This window comes from Sinocyclocheilus rhinocerous, unplaced genomic scaffold (genome assembly GCF_001515625.1).
Source record: "Sinocyclocheilus rhinocerous isolate Xijiao unplaced genomic scaffold, SAMN03320098_v1.1 scaffold492, whole genome shotgun sequence".
In the NCBI taxonomy this organism is placed as follows: Eukaryota; Metazoa; Chordata; class Actinopteri; order Cypriniformes; family Cyprinidae; genus Sinocyclocheilus; species Sinocyclocheilus rhinocerous.
Genome location: NW_015626069.1, coordinates 1277579 through 1294062, shown reverse-complemented (window position 1 = coordinate 1294062; position 16484 = coordinate 1277579). Strand labels below are relative to the sequence as shown.

General features: G+C 35.0%; 4 protein-coding genes across 5 annotated transcripts; 2 read left to right on the top strand and 2 right to left on the bottom strand.

Annotated features, from left to right (window-relative positions):
- Window positions 1-545: 545 nt before the first annotated feature.
- zgc:91910 (Zinc finger protein 706-like) lies at window positions 546-2286 on the bottom strand. 2 transcript variants are annotated; one of them, XM_016515319.1, is made up of 4 exons: window positions 2193-2286; window positions 1460-1602; window positions 1222-1352; window positions 546-1112 (listed from the first exon to the last, which is right to left on the bottom strand). In XM_016515319.1, the coding sequence occupies exons 2-3, from the start codon at window positions 1592-1594 to the stop codon at window positions 1257-1259; spliced, it is 231 nt and encodes a 76-aa protein (XP_016370805.1). In that variant the 5' UTR covers window positions 1595-1602; window positions 2193-2286; the 3' UTR covers window positions 546-1112; window positions 1222-1256. The 2 variants fall into 2 exon arrangements, with proteins under 2 accessions (XP_016370805.1, XP_016370797.1); XM_016515311.1 differs by having other exon boundaries at window positions 1460-1698; window positions 2193-2273.
- Window positions 2287-2905: 619 nt separating this feature from the next.
- Window positions 2906-5141, top strand: LOC107710441 (proteasome subunit alpha type-2). Its single transcript, XM_016515210.1, has 8 exons — window positions 2906-3000; window positions 3531-3607; window positions 3727-3859; window positions 4185-4307; window positions 4388-4469; window positions 4579-4652; window positions 4773-4830; window positions 4913-5141. The coding sequence occupies exons 1-8, from the start codon at window positions 2960-2962 to the stop codon at window positions 5027-5029; spliced, it is 705 nt and encodes a 234-aa protein (XP_016370696.1). The 5' UTR covers window positions 2906-2959; the 3' UTR covers window positions 5030-5141.
- A 129-nt stretch (window positions 5142-5270) lies between these two features.
- ntaq1 (N-terminal glutamine amidase 1) lies at window positions 5271-7073 on the bottom strand. The gene is made up of 6 exons (XM_016515220.1): window positions 6840-7073; window positions 6654-6753; window positions 6512-6562; window positions 6268-6416; window positions 6055-6179; window positions 5271-5515 (listed from the first exon to the last, which is right to left on the bottom strand). Exons 1-6 carry the CDS (start codon window positions 6926-6928, stop codon window positions 5412-5414), a joined length of 618 nt encoding a protein of 205 aa, XP_016370706.1. The 5' UTR covers window positions 6929-7073; the 3' UTR covers window positions 5271-5411.
- Window positions 7074-8457: 1384 nt separating this feature from the next.
- On the top strand, window positions 8458-9603 carry LOC107710431 (forkhead box protein H1-like). Its single transcript, XM_016515202.1, has 3 exons — window positions 8458-8685; window positions 8783-8878; window positions 8984-9603. Exons 1-3 carry the CDS (start codon window positions 8527-8529, stop codon window positions 9512-9514), a joined length of 786 nt encoding a protein of 261 aa, XP_016370688.1. The 5' UTR covers window positions 8458-8526; the 3' UTR covers window positions 9515-9603.
- The last annotated feature ends 6881 nt before the right edge of the window (window positions 9604-16484 follow it).

The following is a 16484-nucleotide window of genomic DNA, read 5'->3' as shown; positions in this document are numbered from 1 at the left end:
TGCTTTGTCAACAGAGACAAGGGGAGAATCAGTACCTGTACGGCCGAAGAAGCAGAAAATATTTGAAAACAAAGACAAAAAAGAATGTAAACTTCGCTAATATAGCATCCACAATGTGGAAAGATTTAATGACAGAGAACAGGAATAGTGATGCCCAAGTTGCTTCCCTCCTTTTGGACGGGTAAGAGAATTTTTTTGTGTGTAAACCGCTCTATGAAAACAGTATCAGTGTTAGTTCCGTCAAACTGAGACGATCATGCTGATCGACGTCAATACTGTCTAACACCATTGTTGTATCAGTGCTTAATCAGCAATGAAAATTCTAAGTAAACAACTACTGAGTGCAGTTTTAATACAATAAGTAGGCTATTTGTTAACCAAATTGCCTTTATGGTTTTGTAAATAGTGTGGAAAAAATCCACTGCTAAAAAGCTATTTTCACGTTTACAGTTATAATAGATACTATTACAGCTTTTCACAAGTGTCAGGTTAATAAAAGCCGTGCTCTTGATGTTCTTTCTAGTAACCATGACACACATATGGGACTATATGCATAAACATTTATTGAAAACTTTAGAAAACAAAGTAACAAAAGCATGTCCGTGGGTCCTGACTCAGATATTATTCTGACTGCTTGAACAGGTGCAAATTTACAGCATTTGTGATTATTTTGAGCATGTCAATGCATCTCAATCCCAATCCTGGTCAGTACTATTAATAATACACACATTGGTGCCCCTCTCCATTTTGGTTCACAGCAAAAAGATCAGGGCACATACATTTTTATACATTGCAGCACCTAATCATTTTTTTTCAAACTTTACAGGGACGAAGTGCCACGGGGTATTGGGAAAGTGGTGAATAAATATGGCGAGTTTAAGCACATGGCAATGAGACGGTTAGGTCACAGCACACTTTGAAAAGATGGAAGAAATATGCACATATAAAAAAATAAAAAAAAATATATATATATATATATATGTGTGCTGGTGTGCTTGAGTCCGTCCTAAGATCTCCTTGTCATTGTGTCCACATGGTCCACAGTCTATGTTTGTGAAATACAGCAAGTCGAGTCAGTCGGCTGAGTCGAATCATGTTTCATTCCTCAGGGTCTGAAAATTGGACCATAATTATGAGATGACTACACAGCCATATTGACAGGTGTACATACATTTTGTCGGTTTATTTTAGGCTTGATTCTGACGCCTGTATTAGACTCACCCCTGTTTTAGGTCCATGTTGGCTTCTTGTGTCCTTTAGGCTTGAACATCCACCAGCTCAGGGGGCATAGGAGATTTTGGGTGTTTGCTTTCAAAATGCTGTTTAAAGGTCTTTGGGTCTGGCATCTGTGTCTATACAAGGAATAACAACATACCTTAAGACGTTAAGAGAAGTTTGAGGTACAGCGGCTCAAACCAGTGACCTTCCGGCCGTAACTTAAGTCACATCAATTTCTCACCTTGCAGACAGGACATGTGTGGACCAGCGCTGCTTTGGCTGCAGTCTTCTGATCCGCTCCTTGAGCTTTCTTCTTCTCAGCTGCTTTCTTTGCGTTCTTCTGTTGAGACTGGATCTTCTGCTGCCCACGAGCCATGGCCTTCTCTGAAACACACGCATCGGGCATACCGACTCACTCAAGAAGACACTCTCGGTCAGCTTTCATTGCGTCTTTCGTTCCATGAAGTGACTGGCAACAGACTGAGGAAAGTCATAGGTTTGAAACAACATGTAGACGAGTAAATGACAGAATTTTCATCTTTGGTTGAATTATTCCTTTAAAATATGCCTAAAAGCGACAACTATCTGATTTACACGAGTGAAATATATAGGACCAATCTGACAACAGGGTTCATCAGAAAATAAACCATCGTAACGATATAAACGTTAAAATGTTATACATATTTATAATCTATGTATAAAACGTGTTAAGAAATGTATAAATGACGACAAGTGTCTTCCCCAGGAAGTTTAGTTTGATAAAAAACTAAAATCACAATAGAGACCGCATTAGCTAGTAACGTTAGCTCATCCGCCTTATTCAAAACTGATCTAAACCGTGTAGTGGACAAAATTAATATAATTTTAATAATTATATTAAAAATAATAATTATTAACCATAAACAGTTTAAAACAACAAACATGATATTTATAAGGTGAAATGTGGTAGATTGATCAATATTTAGGGACAATACCTCGGCGTTAAGACACGGTAGGACGTGAAGCTCAACTGACGCGATTCTGACTTCCGTCAGAAGCACTTAAATGATATAATAAAGGTTTTCCTCAACTGCTCAAACTGATAAGATGATGATGATTTAAATAAATTATCCTGTTCAGGCCCGAGATGGATAAGTTGATTGAGTACTTTTATTTATTTATTTATCTTAATTGTATGTATCACTTTGTTTTGAAGTTGTTTTGGAGTATTCTCAAACAAAAATGAACGAGGCTAAATAAATGTTGTAATATAGTCTCTGTGCGTAGTGATAATGGGAGAAACGGAGCTGTCTGAATCTGTAAATCAAAATAATCAATTGATTCGAAAAATGATTTTCTATTTCGAAGCGCTCGAAACACCACTGAGGCCATCTGCTGGTCACATATATGTTAATGCAAAGGAAATACTCACTACTACAATCATAGATATGTATACAATGCTAGGGAATTTCTGCCACAATCTACATATTGTATTTACACATTTCTGAATCTTCGCAGAATATGTACATTTTAAAGTATGAGAAATATAGTTGTTTTAAATAAAATTTGTGTTCATGCTAATACAATAGTCGTGTTTTTTTATATAATTGTATTACTCAGAAACGTACGAAACAATTAAATGTCTTTGATACAGAAAGAGTGATCTGTTATCTGTTCAGTTTGTACACTTTTATTTTGACGAGTGTGTTCACAAAAAGGTGTCGGAAGTTGTTTTGATGTACTTCCGTAGCTAAAGACAAAAATGGCAGAACGAGGATACAGTTTTTCTCTCACAACATTTAGGTAATTATGTGCATTACTGATTGATAGGTGGCTGTAATATTTCATTATAAATCTTTTGTTGCTTGCATTCACTGAAAATAGTTGTGTTTTGTTCAACATGTGCGTTACGCGTATTTAATTGTGTGTCACATCATAGATGCAGTGTCACGATGTTAGTTACTACGGAGCTTTATGATTTTTGTTCATTTTTCTCTATTAGTGCATTATTTTTTTTACTTAAGTTATTTATTGTCATGTTTTACTACAGATTTTGTGGCGAATATTATTCATTTTTAATCCATTAATCTTTTGTGGTTTGTGCAATATTCAGTGACCTAATATAAAAAAGTATGTAAAAGTTAGTATGAAGCTTTTGTTAAAGCAAAAAATCTGTCAGTTTTAAAATTATTAAAATAATTATGGTGAAATTATTTAAAATCAAAATGATGTGCATCTGAATTGGTCGAAAATAAGTTATACATTCAGCTTCAGTTTAGATACATTTCAAATGTATTTCTGTAAAACTAATGCATTTTTTTTCTTCAACACAGCCCCTCTGGCAAACTGGTGCAGATTGAATATGCTTTGGCGGCTGTAGCAGCCGGTGCTCCATCTGTAGGAATCAAAGGTATGTTTATATATAGATCAGTCTTTGTTACCTTTTTAACCCATGCTGAGTTTGCATCCCTGAGGTATGCTGCACTTCAGTCGTAAATTTGTTTTGAAGGACCTTTTGTCATTTTGCAGCATCAAATGGAGTTGTGCTGGCAACTGAGAAGAAACAGAAGTCCATACTGTATGATGAACAGAGCGTGCACAAAGTTGAGCCAATAACCAAACACATTGGCATGGTGTACAGTGGAATGGGTCCGGACTACAGGTATGAAATAACAGTGCAGTATTTATTTAAAATGGATGGCTGATTTGTTCTAAAAATGAAACTCTTAAAGGAATAGTCCACCCATAAATAGAAATTCTGTCATTATTTACTTCCTCCATGCTGTTCCAATTAACCTATATAACTAAGATATTTTGAAGAATGTTGGTAACCAAGCATTTTTGGTTTCTAAATTCCATTCACAAAAAAAAAAGAACAGTACTGTTAGGTTACTAACATTCCTCAAAATATATTCCTTTGGCTATCTCACTGACAGCTTAAGTTGCTATGATCTAGATGGTCTGTAGGGAATGATCTCTCTTGACAGGGTGCTGGTCAGAAGAGCAAGAAAGCTGGCGCAGCAGTATTTCCTGGTATACCAAGAGCCAATCCCCACTGGCCAGCTGGTACAGAGAGTGGCTTCTGTTATGCAAGAATACACACAGTCAGGGTACGTTCACTTCTTTTTATCTTTTATTATACTTTACTTTAATTAGAGCTCTTGTGGTAATTTAGTGTCATATTTTCTAGAGGTGTGCGGCCATTTGGAGTCTCTCTTCTCATTGCCGGTTGGGATGAAGACAGACCATATTTATTTCAGTCAGACCCATCGGTACAACAAATAATTATCAATCACAACCTTTTCATCACATTGTTTATTCTCTATTCAACATGCAACCATTTATGTTGTAAACTCATGTCTCAATGGTGATATCCCACAGGGAGCATACTTTGCCTGGAAAGCCACAGCAATGGGAAAGAGCTATGTCAATGGAAAAACATTCCTTGAAAAAAGGTATCAAATAATCAACTTGTTGACTTATGCAGGTTGATTTATTGTAGTGTATAAGATAGAAAAAGATGGGAATGATTTTGCTAAAGATTTACAGCATGGCTTTGTACAATTTCATTACAGATATAATGAAGATCTGGAACTTGAAGATGCTATACACACTGCCATCTTAACTTTGAAGGTGAGTTTATCTCTAAATAACTATTAACTTCCTATATCACATGGCTCAAAACAAGATCAATAGCATTTTTTTTTTCTTACAGGAAAGTTTTGAAGGTCAGATGACAGAGGAAAACATTGAGGTGGGCATCTGTAATGAAGCAGGATTTCGCAGACTGTCACCTGCTGAGGTGAAGGATTACTTGGCAGCAATTGCTTAAACTACAGCACTGCAACTGCTTACACAGTTTACTATTTTGGTTTGGTTGTTAATTTGAATGTTGCAGTTTTATTATTTGTACATCTGTGTAACTGATTTCTTTATAAAAGGATACATATTATCAACAAATGTTACATCCTGCTTATTTCACTGGCATTTCTTTCTGTGATTTTTGTACCTGACTGTAATTATGAATCACCTTTTAAGGTGTGTGATCTGAAGTGATCTATTAGTAAAAAAAAAAAAAAAAGAATTTGACAGGCAAAGGATATGCATTTCAAGACCCGCTTCGTCACAGTACTGTCCTTGCTAATGGGATCTTTCCCCGAGGCTATGTTCATGCCCATTTTTCAACATAAAGTGTTGGCATAAAGAAAAAAAAATTACTTCACTCCAAAGTGTTGAACAAAGTCTGAAAGGTTGTAAACCTCTCCATATCCCACTCGAGCATCCATGCAGATGAAGTGATCAAGATTCATTTTCGATTCTGTGAAAAGAACACATACAGTGTAAGAGGAAGAAGAAATTATGATATTATTACTCGGTGTGTCCTTTTATCTTACACCTTTAACCCTTTGATTATTCAGGTAGGGTAAGGATAGTCAAATCTAGCCTAAACCATGAAGTACTCAGCAGCCGGCAGGTTAAAGTTCTTCAGGAATGACTCTTAAGAGTTTAAGTTTAGAACTCGTAGCTTAGCTGATTTTGTTTTATTTTTGCATTAACTGCTTTGTATTGTAACTAATAAAATAGATTTTATTGTTACAACTCCTTCCCCTGAGACTTTACTTATAACTACAAACTGAGCCTCAAACAAGAACAACCACAAGGGGGGAGTCTTCTACGTCATTCCTGAAGAACTTTAACCTGCCGGCTGCTGAGTACTTCATGGTTTAGGCTAGATTTGACTATCCTTACCCTACCTGAATAATCAAAGGGTTAAAGGTGTAAGATAAAAGGACACACCGAGTAACAATATTTACAGAAGTATGTGCCAAATTAACAGACCACTCATTTTACAACAACCTGATGTCTCTAAACATGGGTATGGTGGGGGCGGCATACGCCAGTTCCCGTCAGAGTCCTTCATATGTGACCGATCAGAAGCAAACTTCTTCATGTAGATGTCGCCTGGTATGACACGAAGTTTCCTGAAACACAGCAGATAACCATTGATATGGCTAGTATTATACAATTTTTGATAAAATGCAGTTCAGATCAGATCAGTTCGTAACTTGCCTCCAGAAAGCAGGTTTTAAATGCTCATCAGAACGAAAGGCCTCCTTTGAATATACATCAAGTAAGCAAGGGAAGGGAAGGATGGTGTCTAAATCATATATATAGCTCTGTCCTTGTTTATTTACGTGTAGAAGAATAACATGGTAATCCTAAAGGCAAGTGCACAAAAAAATCTTATTAGTAAGAGTTTAGTTTAAAAAAAAAAACTCGATGTTTATTTTTCCTTATTAAAAATTGCTCTTACCCAGATTACTGGTTGATCCCCTCGACTGGATTTTTGTTTCCAAATGGGTATCTGTATTAATTGTAAAATTACACATTTATAGAAATTATACAGTACACTAACATCAATATTATATACGCACAGATACATTAATCAGCCTCACCATTTTTTTTTCATTAGATATAAAGACTGCATACACTTCATCCAACGAGCAAGTGCCCTGATCATTGACACATTCACACAATTTCCACACATTCTCCTCACTGCAAGAAAAAATGAATAAGTAAATAAAATAAATATTGTTCATTTAATAAAAATGTAGCTACTGATGCGACATCGTTACACTTACCAGTAACAGCTGGTGTATACACACTGGTTTCTAGACGGAGTGATAATTGTATATTCAGACGGGGCGCTTTCTGCGTTCATTCTTTCCATTCACATGCTATACTGTGATGTCTTTTGATTATAACGACATTAAGAAGAAAAAAAAAACAGTATAAACAACACTAAAGCGATTCGCGTTGTAATCGTACAGTATGTGTTTGTTACAGTTTACTTTGTCCGTAAGGAACTTTAGACAGGTTTGTCGTTCCGGTGCGTCAATGAAGTGATGCGCGAACATTTAGTCCTCATGTGAATGCAATGTGCACGATTATCACTATAATTGTTGAACGAATTGCTAGTTAAAAGCACGATTAGAAAACACGTTAGCGAAAGATAATGTGCAATTAGACATCTCTTTCAGTTTCATATAAAAACTGTTAATGGGTTAAACCAACCCAATTCTACATTTTCACAACAAAGATGTGTTTCTCTTATTACCTGTGTTAGACTACATAGGCCTACTGTTTAAAAGTTTGGGGGTCACTAAATCAAATAGCCTACTTTAATTTTTTTAACAGCTGCATTAAGATAACCGTATGATTATCTTACCGTATGACAACCGATGATATTTATAAATGCTGTTCTTTTGAACGTTTTATTAAAGGAATCTTGAATGTTTCACGGTTTCCAAAAATATTAATCAGCAAGAAAAATGTATAATCAGATAAGATAACAAATTATTAAGCTGCAAATCAGCATAGAATGATTTCTAAAGGATCATGTGACACTGACTGAAGACTAATGATGCAGAAAATTCAGCTTTACCATCACAGGAATAAATTAGAATATATTAACAGAACATTCTTAAATTGAAATAATATTTCACAATTTTACTGTATTTTGATCAAATAAATGGAGCATTAGTGAGACATTAGTTAGGGGAAAAAATATTTTGAAACTTTAAGCTCACAATTCGGACTTTTTGCTCAGAAATACGAGATTATATAAATCAGAATTGTGAGATTCAGAATTAACTTTTCTATTTTTTCTGTGGCGAAAACAAGCGTGGTATGGCCTTTAAAGACACCTGATTCAACAGTTAGATCATTGACATTATCTATTCAAATTGTATAACTAATTTGAATGTAAAATTTGGTATATAAAAAGCACTGTGACGGGGTCATGTTGAAATAGCTTATTCAAAACATAGGTTTGATAGTAAACAACAAATAATTCTTTATTTCTAAAATATTATCAGAAGTTGTCTTCTTTATTCTTATTTCATTAAATTAAATAACGTAAAAGGCTCTAGCCTTTTAGCATAGCCTACTGAATGAACTTTACACTGTGGGCCTGTTTAATTTGGGGTGAAAATACATTCCACCACTATTTGCACTATTGCATCTATTATTTGGACCGTGAGTGGTTACCTAATTTGTATAAAACAAAACCGGCCCAATGTTTTAGGCTGTTATTTTTTAAATACAAAGTAAATCAACAATTAACCTAATTCTTGTTGCAAGTAACTGCCAATGAATGTTTTTTAGAGGAATAGCCTAAGAAACCGCCCCGCCATTAACACCTCGTTTTTATGAACAGCACTTACTGATGGAATGCAACACCTTTAGACCCATTGAGAGCTACATCATGGATATAAATGGGGCCTGATCTTCTCAGTCTTCAGTCTGAGTCTGGACCAGGAGCTCATCATGACTAACAACAGAGTGAAAGGAGGATTCAGCGGTTTGCTGGCAGAATCAAGCGGCGTTCCGAGAAGGAGATACAAAAGATACACTACAGGAACTTACATCGGACTTATTGCGTATGCAATTCAAGATTCACCAGACAAGATGCTCACATTCAAACAGGTAACATAACCGACTAAAAAGTCGTAAATGTGCTAAATATTAGACTTTGCAGTCTTGTCTTACATTTCTATGACGTATGCTAACATCCTTTGTGCAGATAATGAAAAAGCTGGAACCATTTGTTCTCGGAGACAAAAAAGGCATTGAGAACAACATCAGAGTCTGTCTTTCATCAAACAGGTGTTTTGTAAAGGTGAGTTTATTAAATTTAGTCAATTTTGAGGCAACGAATTACAATTCATGTGCATAGGCTAATGTTAGTAACAGTCTGTTCTATTTTTGTTTGTATTTTTAATAGGTTCCAGTCGATCCGGATTATCCAAATCCTAAAAAGAACTTCTGGAAAGTGGATGAAAATGGCATTACTCCAAAAATGTTTCGCCGACATTTCAAATATCTAATCAACATATTCCCTGGCCTGTCGATTCAGACACAGCAGGTGGATGAGTGTGAAGACAATTCTTATGCTCCTGAGCCTCTTATTCCAGTCTGCAAGGTCACAGAAAACAAAAGTGAAGGCAAATTTACAGGCCCCTTTTCCATAGAATCATTATTGAAGAGCGACCGCGAAGTGAAGCGTTTGGAGGAGCATCCACACTACACAGACGCACAGCTTGGAACGAGCAAGAGAAAAAACGTTTATGAATATGAAGCCGTGAAGTGTTATTACCCTGTTTCAGCGGTAGGAAGTGAATTGGCCTCAGCGAAAAGACCTCGTCTATCTTCAGGACCTCAGTTCGGACAGTTTCTGCCTCCACATGTCACATATGATCACCATGTTCTCTTCAGCTCTCCTTTAATGTATGATATTAGATATGCCAGGTGGTAAACAGCCAGAATGACCACATGTAAATATGAAGAAATCGCACTTTATTTTTGTTGTTGTTGTTGTTTTTTTAAATAAAAACAATATTTTTTCCCCCACATTAATTGTTTACTTTGATTACAGATAACTTATCTATAGTTTTATTATATAGCTCTATATATAGGATATACAGTCAAACCAAAATTTATTCAGACACCAGATATAATTTTTTATATTTTTTTACTAGTGGGTGCAGGACACTATATTTCATTTATGTAAGTGAGGATAGCAAAATAAAGTAAACTGTGACATAGCCAAAAATTCTTCATGGACTACCAGTAAAATTTCTCAAATTTGGGACCAAAAGTTATTCAGACACTTCAGAATCAGAATCAGAATGAGCTTTATTGCCAGGTATGTTTTCATGACAGAAGCTTCCGCAGTGCAACAGAATGACAGCGACAGTACAAAAACACAGATAATAAAAGAAGAATAAAAAAATAAAAAATAGAACAAGTAAATAAGAAATAAAAATATATAAATTGACAATTGTATGTGCAGGTATATTACAATAAGACAGTTTTGTATGTACAGGTATATTATGTGCAAATTTGAGGTGTAGACTAAGTGTGTGTGTTAGATAAATAAGTGTATGAGTGTATTAAAAATAGAACAAGTAAATAAGGAATAAAAATATATAAATTGACAGTTGTATGTGCAGGTATATTACAATAGACAGTTTTGTATGTACAGGTACTGTATATTATGTGCAAATTTGAGGTGTAGACTGAGTATGAGTGTATAAATAGTGTGTGTTCCACAGTTATTGTCAAGTGTTCATGAGATGGATGGCCTGTGGGAAGAAACTGTTCCTGTGTCTGGTCGTTCTGGTGGTCAGTGCTCTGTAGCGTCGACCAGATGGCAACAGTTCAAAGAGGGAGTGTGTTGGATGTGAGGGGTCCAGAGTGATTCTGCCAGCCCTTTTGCTCATTCTGGATGAGTACAGTTCTTGAAGAGAAGGGAGGGTTGTACCAATGATTCGCTCAGCAGTCCGGACTACCCTCTGTAGTCTTCTGAGGTCAGATTTGGACCTGATCACTTTGACCTGACCATGTTTTGCTTAAGTATTATCTGATAATATCAAGATTAATTTGTTCTGGCAGAGTTTAACTCTGAGTTCTTGTCATATTTTATTACCATTTTCTAAACTATAGCGAATAAACTGTGATAATGTGTGAAATGTTGAAGGTGTCTGAATAAATGTTGGTTTGACTATATATATATATATATATATATATATATATATATACATACATTTATAGAATATCATTATTTACAATAGGTAACATTTGGAGCACACCCAAAGGACCCATAGGAGTCTACACATTTTATTAAAAAAAAAAAGTCTTGATGTACTTGTTAGGTTAACAGGTGAACCTAAATCAATCCCAAACATTCACAAAACATTTAAAAAAGTGAGATTTCAGAATACAATGTATTTCACATAGGCTACATTAGCATTAACATAATGTTTGTTCTCGTCAAGCAAAACAGGTCGATCAGTAAATCGGTGATTAGCACATCATCCAAGATAATGTTCACATAATAGTGGAGCTACTTTCCCTTCAAAAGCATGTTTGCTTAGCGCTACAAGGTTTATTTTCGCATTTGCCACGGGGTGGCGGTAAAATGTTCAGGTTGGGTTTTGATGTAAATCTCATTAAAGCATCTAAAGAAAATTGACTTAATTCATTAACAATAGGGTATACCTAAACACGGGAAGTATAAATATAGAAGTATAAATTAACTAAAATGTATGTTATTTCTAATTATCTAATTTCTAGTCTTTTAAAAGCTGATGTCAATTTTGACCTGTTTTGTGAAACCAATAACTTTGATGGCTTGAAACCATTTTGGTCTAACATGTTTTCACTGTTCCCAAATAACACCATGATTCTGCATTATTTACCCAAAACACACACTATAAAAAAAGATTTTCAGAAGTTTTAAATAAAACAAAGATTACTATAAATGTCTGCTATAAAAACATTAGATCTTTTTCAAAACAAATCAAATAAAAATAAATAATATCGTTTTAGTAATTAGTAGGCCTATATATATATATATATATATATATATATATGCATGTATACATACATACATACATACATACATACGGTGGGTATAGAAAATAATCATATAACACCAACATGTCAGAAAAAAACAAACAAACCAGAATCACTGAGTTGTAAAAAGGACCACCACCCTCCTAAAATATATATTCCCTTTGTTTAGGTCTATATTGTTCATGAATTAATAAGTCAACGTAAGTCAATTTTGGCCTGTTGCCTTAAAGTTTCAAAGTCAAAAGCATTTAATAGTTTTTGAGGTAATTTCAGCTATATACTATACTATAGCTAAGATACTATACTAATTTAAATAACGGTGCAACAAATTTACAGCAGTAACTTTGATGGCTTGAAACCTTTTTTGTCTAACAAATTTCCACTGTTCCCAATAACTCCATGATTCTGCATTATTTACTCAAAACACATTGTAAAAAAAAAAGATTTTCTGTAGTTGTAAAAAAAAAAAAAAAAGATTACTGGAATATGTTTTACAAGAAAGTACTGTTTCAGTACCGTTTACTCTTTGTAGCTACTTGCCATTTCATTATAATTAATTGTGAAATTTACTACCAATTTCTGAGTGAAAATTGTCTCTATGCCATTTTTTCAGTGTAGATGAAGAACACTTACTTCAATGGTCTATGTGATTTTTCTTCAAATATTTCTGTCCTAATATTTCTGTAGATGTTCAAATCTGTTCAGTGAACACTATTTCAACTGACAACTGGCCTTACAAATAAAACTAACAGCAAATACATCACAGACTAAAACAGTTTGCCTTGGATTAAAATAGATATTTAGTTTGATGCTCTCTCCCCTCGTGTCTAGTTGTACAGAGGTTAGGAGAAAAAAACAACTGTGTCAGCATTTATCTATAGGTAAGAACTTACAGTATTTTTAACAAATGGACAGATGCTCTAAAGTATTTTTGAAACTATACACAGTTAGGCTCTCTCTCTCTCTCTCTGTGCCCTCATCTTGATGTTGTGACTATCCTGCCATAATGTAGGCACATTTTCTCATTTAAATAAACAAGTCCAGTGAGTACACAGACCTGTGTTGTTTTGGAGAGTGTATACGTAATTACAGGCATTATAAAATTCAGTCTCCACCTCCATTGTGATAGTGGTGCTCTGGTATTTAGTAGCACCAGACATAGATGTCAATACTGCAGTAGAGGTACTCTAAGCACAGGTGTTAGGAAGTAGTCTTATCCTCTAATCAATTAATACTTGTCTAAGATGTTTGGTTTGAGCGAGTGACTGTTGGAACTGATGTTACATGCTGTCAGTATTTGCAGCCTTCTGGATCAGTGAAGGTTGACGGTCAAACCAGATTGTGACACCTCAACCACTCTTCTGACTGATTTACATGGATTACAGGAAAGGTTCTGATAAATAAAAATAAATAAATAAAATAAATATTTTTTAAAATGTCCGTTCAATCCACAACCTGCCCTAAAACCCTAATTTTTGCTGTAAAAATTGATGTCAGTTTGGTCATTTTGGGGGGTAATTTCAGCAGAAGATATTATCTTCTAAGATACTATCCAATTTTAAATAATGGTACAACAAATTTACAGCAGTAACTTTGATGGCTTGAAACCTTTTTTGTCTAACAAGTTTCCACTGTTCCCAATAACTCCATGATTCTGCATTATTTACCCAAAACACACACTGTAGGCCTATTAGTACTGCTACTCTTTCACGGTGTTAGCTACTCGCCGTTTGTTTCTTTCTTTATTAATAGTAATACACACACACATATATATATACAGAGGAATTTGTCCAAAATTATATGTATTTTTATAAATATGACCAAAGAACATAAAAGTGCCCATAGTCTAAGAATCACCCATATATATATATATATAAGAAGAAGCAGGTGTGTTTAATTGTGTCTCATGTTTTATATTGTAATATAAGATCATTTTATATTGTAATGATATCCCCAAACTCACCCGGAATCCTTGCTAACATTCAAGAGACGGCTAAAAACACATCTCTTCCGTGAGCACCTAACCGCATACTGGAGGGGAAAAAAAGCTTTCACTTTTCCGTAATCCCTCCCTGTTCTGGTTTCTAGCTCGTACTATTCTAAACGATGTCTGAAACTTTGTATTACGGGCATATCTCGTGTTTTAGTTGACTCTTTCTGATGGATCGCTTGTCGTATTCCCCACCGCAGTAAAGATATAGTTTGCGGTTTGATATTCAGATTTATTTTGGCTATAAATACGTAATAGACTATTGTGATTTGTGTAATCTTTCACAATATAAAGGTTTGGTTGTTTTACCTTACCTTTTATGAGTCCTTGGCTTCTATTTTCTGTTTTGCTAAAGGTTTCACGGTATAGTTTTTGTCATTTAACCATTCCCTGAGCCCTTAACTTAACTATTCTGATATGTGGTAACTTTCAGAGGTAAGTACGGGTCAGCTGACCCTTCCCTGGGTCACTAACATCACTATTCTGATCTGTGAAAACTTTCACAGTTCACTACGAGTCAGCTGACCCTTCCCTGAGTCATGAACATTGAAAAAATTCACAGATCAAGCTGGTGAATATGACACCGGTTTCATTCCTCTAAGTGTCCAACTTTTGGAGCTATAGGCATTATAAAATTAAGAGTCGCAACGAAAAAAAACCTGATTTCGGCCAGGAGGACAGCGTCACCTGAATTCACAAATCATGGAGAATGATATTCGGTATTATTTGCATGTCTATGACAGCGCGCTGCGTATTTATAGCCAAAATAAATCTGAATATCAAACCGCGAACTATCTTTACTGCGGTGTATTACCGAACTGTTAGTCGCTTTAGAGTCTAAAGTTTAGACAAAAAGCGTCTGCTAAATGAATGTACATGTTATAATAATTATGCATTGAATGCACCACCAGCAAACAAAGTTGCATGTAGTCGAGGAGGCGGAGACGACAGCAGCATCTCACTCTTCTCGTGAAAACTTTATATCACCACATATAGGAATGGGGTTTCTCGGATTTTAGACTCCAAGGTCTTTTCCCATAATATTCAATATTTACAATACTCAAAATATTTTAATTAAAAAAAACTCTTTAGCTTTACATATTTAACGCTACACTACTTTAAATATTAATATTAGACAATATAAATGCATATCATTTCATTTTGCAAACAACATTTGTAATGTTGTAGCCTATTTATAATATCACACTTAATATCACATATGTGACCCTGGACCACAAAACCAGTCATAAAGGTCAATTTTTTTAAATTGAGATTTATACATCATCTGCTGAATAAATAAGCTTTCCATTGATGTATGGTTTGTTAAGATAGGACAATATTCAGCTGAGATACAACTATTTGAAAATCTGGAATCTGAGGGTGCGGGCGTGTTAGAACGAGCCGTTTTAGGTAGGCGTGGTTAACTCTGAACTTTTATAAAGAATATCTCTTTGGATTTGAGACTTTAGTCTTTGCAACTTTACAGATCTTCTTTATGCAAGAGCTTGTAACACCCCAAAGAGAAAGGAAAAATTGAAATCGCATCATATGACCCATTTAATATCCTAATGATTTTTGGCATAAAAGAAAAATCAATAATTTTGACACATACAATGTAGGCTAGGCTATTTTTGGCTATTGCTACAAATATACCCCAGCGACTTAAGACTGGTTTTGTGGTCCAGGGTCACATATTGTATTTATAATTTCAAGCTTAAGATTTATTACCCAGTAGCCTATAAATGGGTATTTATGAATATACAGGCCTACCTGCTATATATTTTAGGAAGGAGGTCCCTCGCATATTTGGGGGTCTTGGTATCAAAGTTAATCAAACAGTTTAAAAGCCCCAGTTAATATACGTTTAACAATTTATAGAGGAATTTGGCAGAATTTTGCAACATTTCTTTTAACAAAATAATTCCTCTAAAAACAGTCTTATAATTGTAATCAGTCATTGACACTATGGTCTTATTTCACGACCAGCGACAACGAGGTAAGAAGATAATCATCCGTTCCCGTGAGCCCCGCCCATCACAGAAGCGCCAGTCACGTTGGCCACGTCTTCGTGAGTACGTGAGGTGATCCACGTTTGAAACACACCTCACTAGTGTTTTACGGCCGGCTGCAGGTGGTGTAGGCTACGCTGCGTTGGTGGGGCTGGTTGAGCACTAGAGTGTGATCCGTTTAGTCACAACGGTGTTTCTACATCTCATGGGTGGGTCAATGACTTTAAAATGACGGTAACATCATACTAACCCTATGAACCCTAAAATAATAATAATAAAATATATTTCTATTATATTATAATAATAGAATTCTATTATTTTAATATTTCTATTGCTATCCTATAAATATCCTATCCTGTCCTATTCATATTCCTATCCCATCCCATCCCATCCCATCCTGTCCTATCCTATTCTATCCTATCCTGCCCTGTCCTATTTGTTTGTTTGTTTGTTTATGACCAAAGGTATTACATTAAGTAATATTACATTTGTTACATTTTCAGAAAAGACTTGACCATTCATTAGAAAATAAGTTAACTTGGGTTTATGATCATGTGATCATGTGCCTTTTTTTTGTGGGCAGGAGAGGAAGATTGCCCAAAGACGTATGACTGGCTATAAGGTCAAAAGGTGGATAAAATGATTAACAGAGACATTGCCCTAGCAAGGCAGCTGTGTCCATTATCTAGCTCAGCAATGAAGTAATTATTACCACTGCCTTTGGCTTAGGTTTACTGACAAAAAAATCCTGGGTAAGTAATTTCTTAATTGTTTACTTATTTATTATACTTATTTATTTGTTAAACTTGCAAACTAAGAAACTTGAAATCTTTCCTTCAGTGTTTATTCTTATAAGCACTGTAAATCAT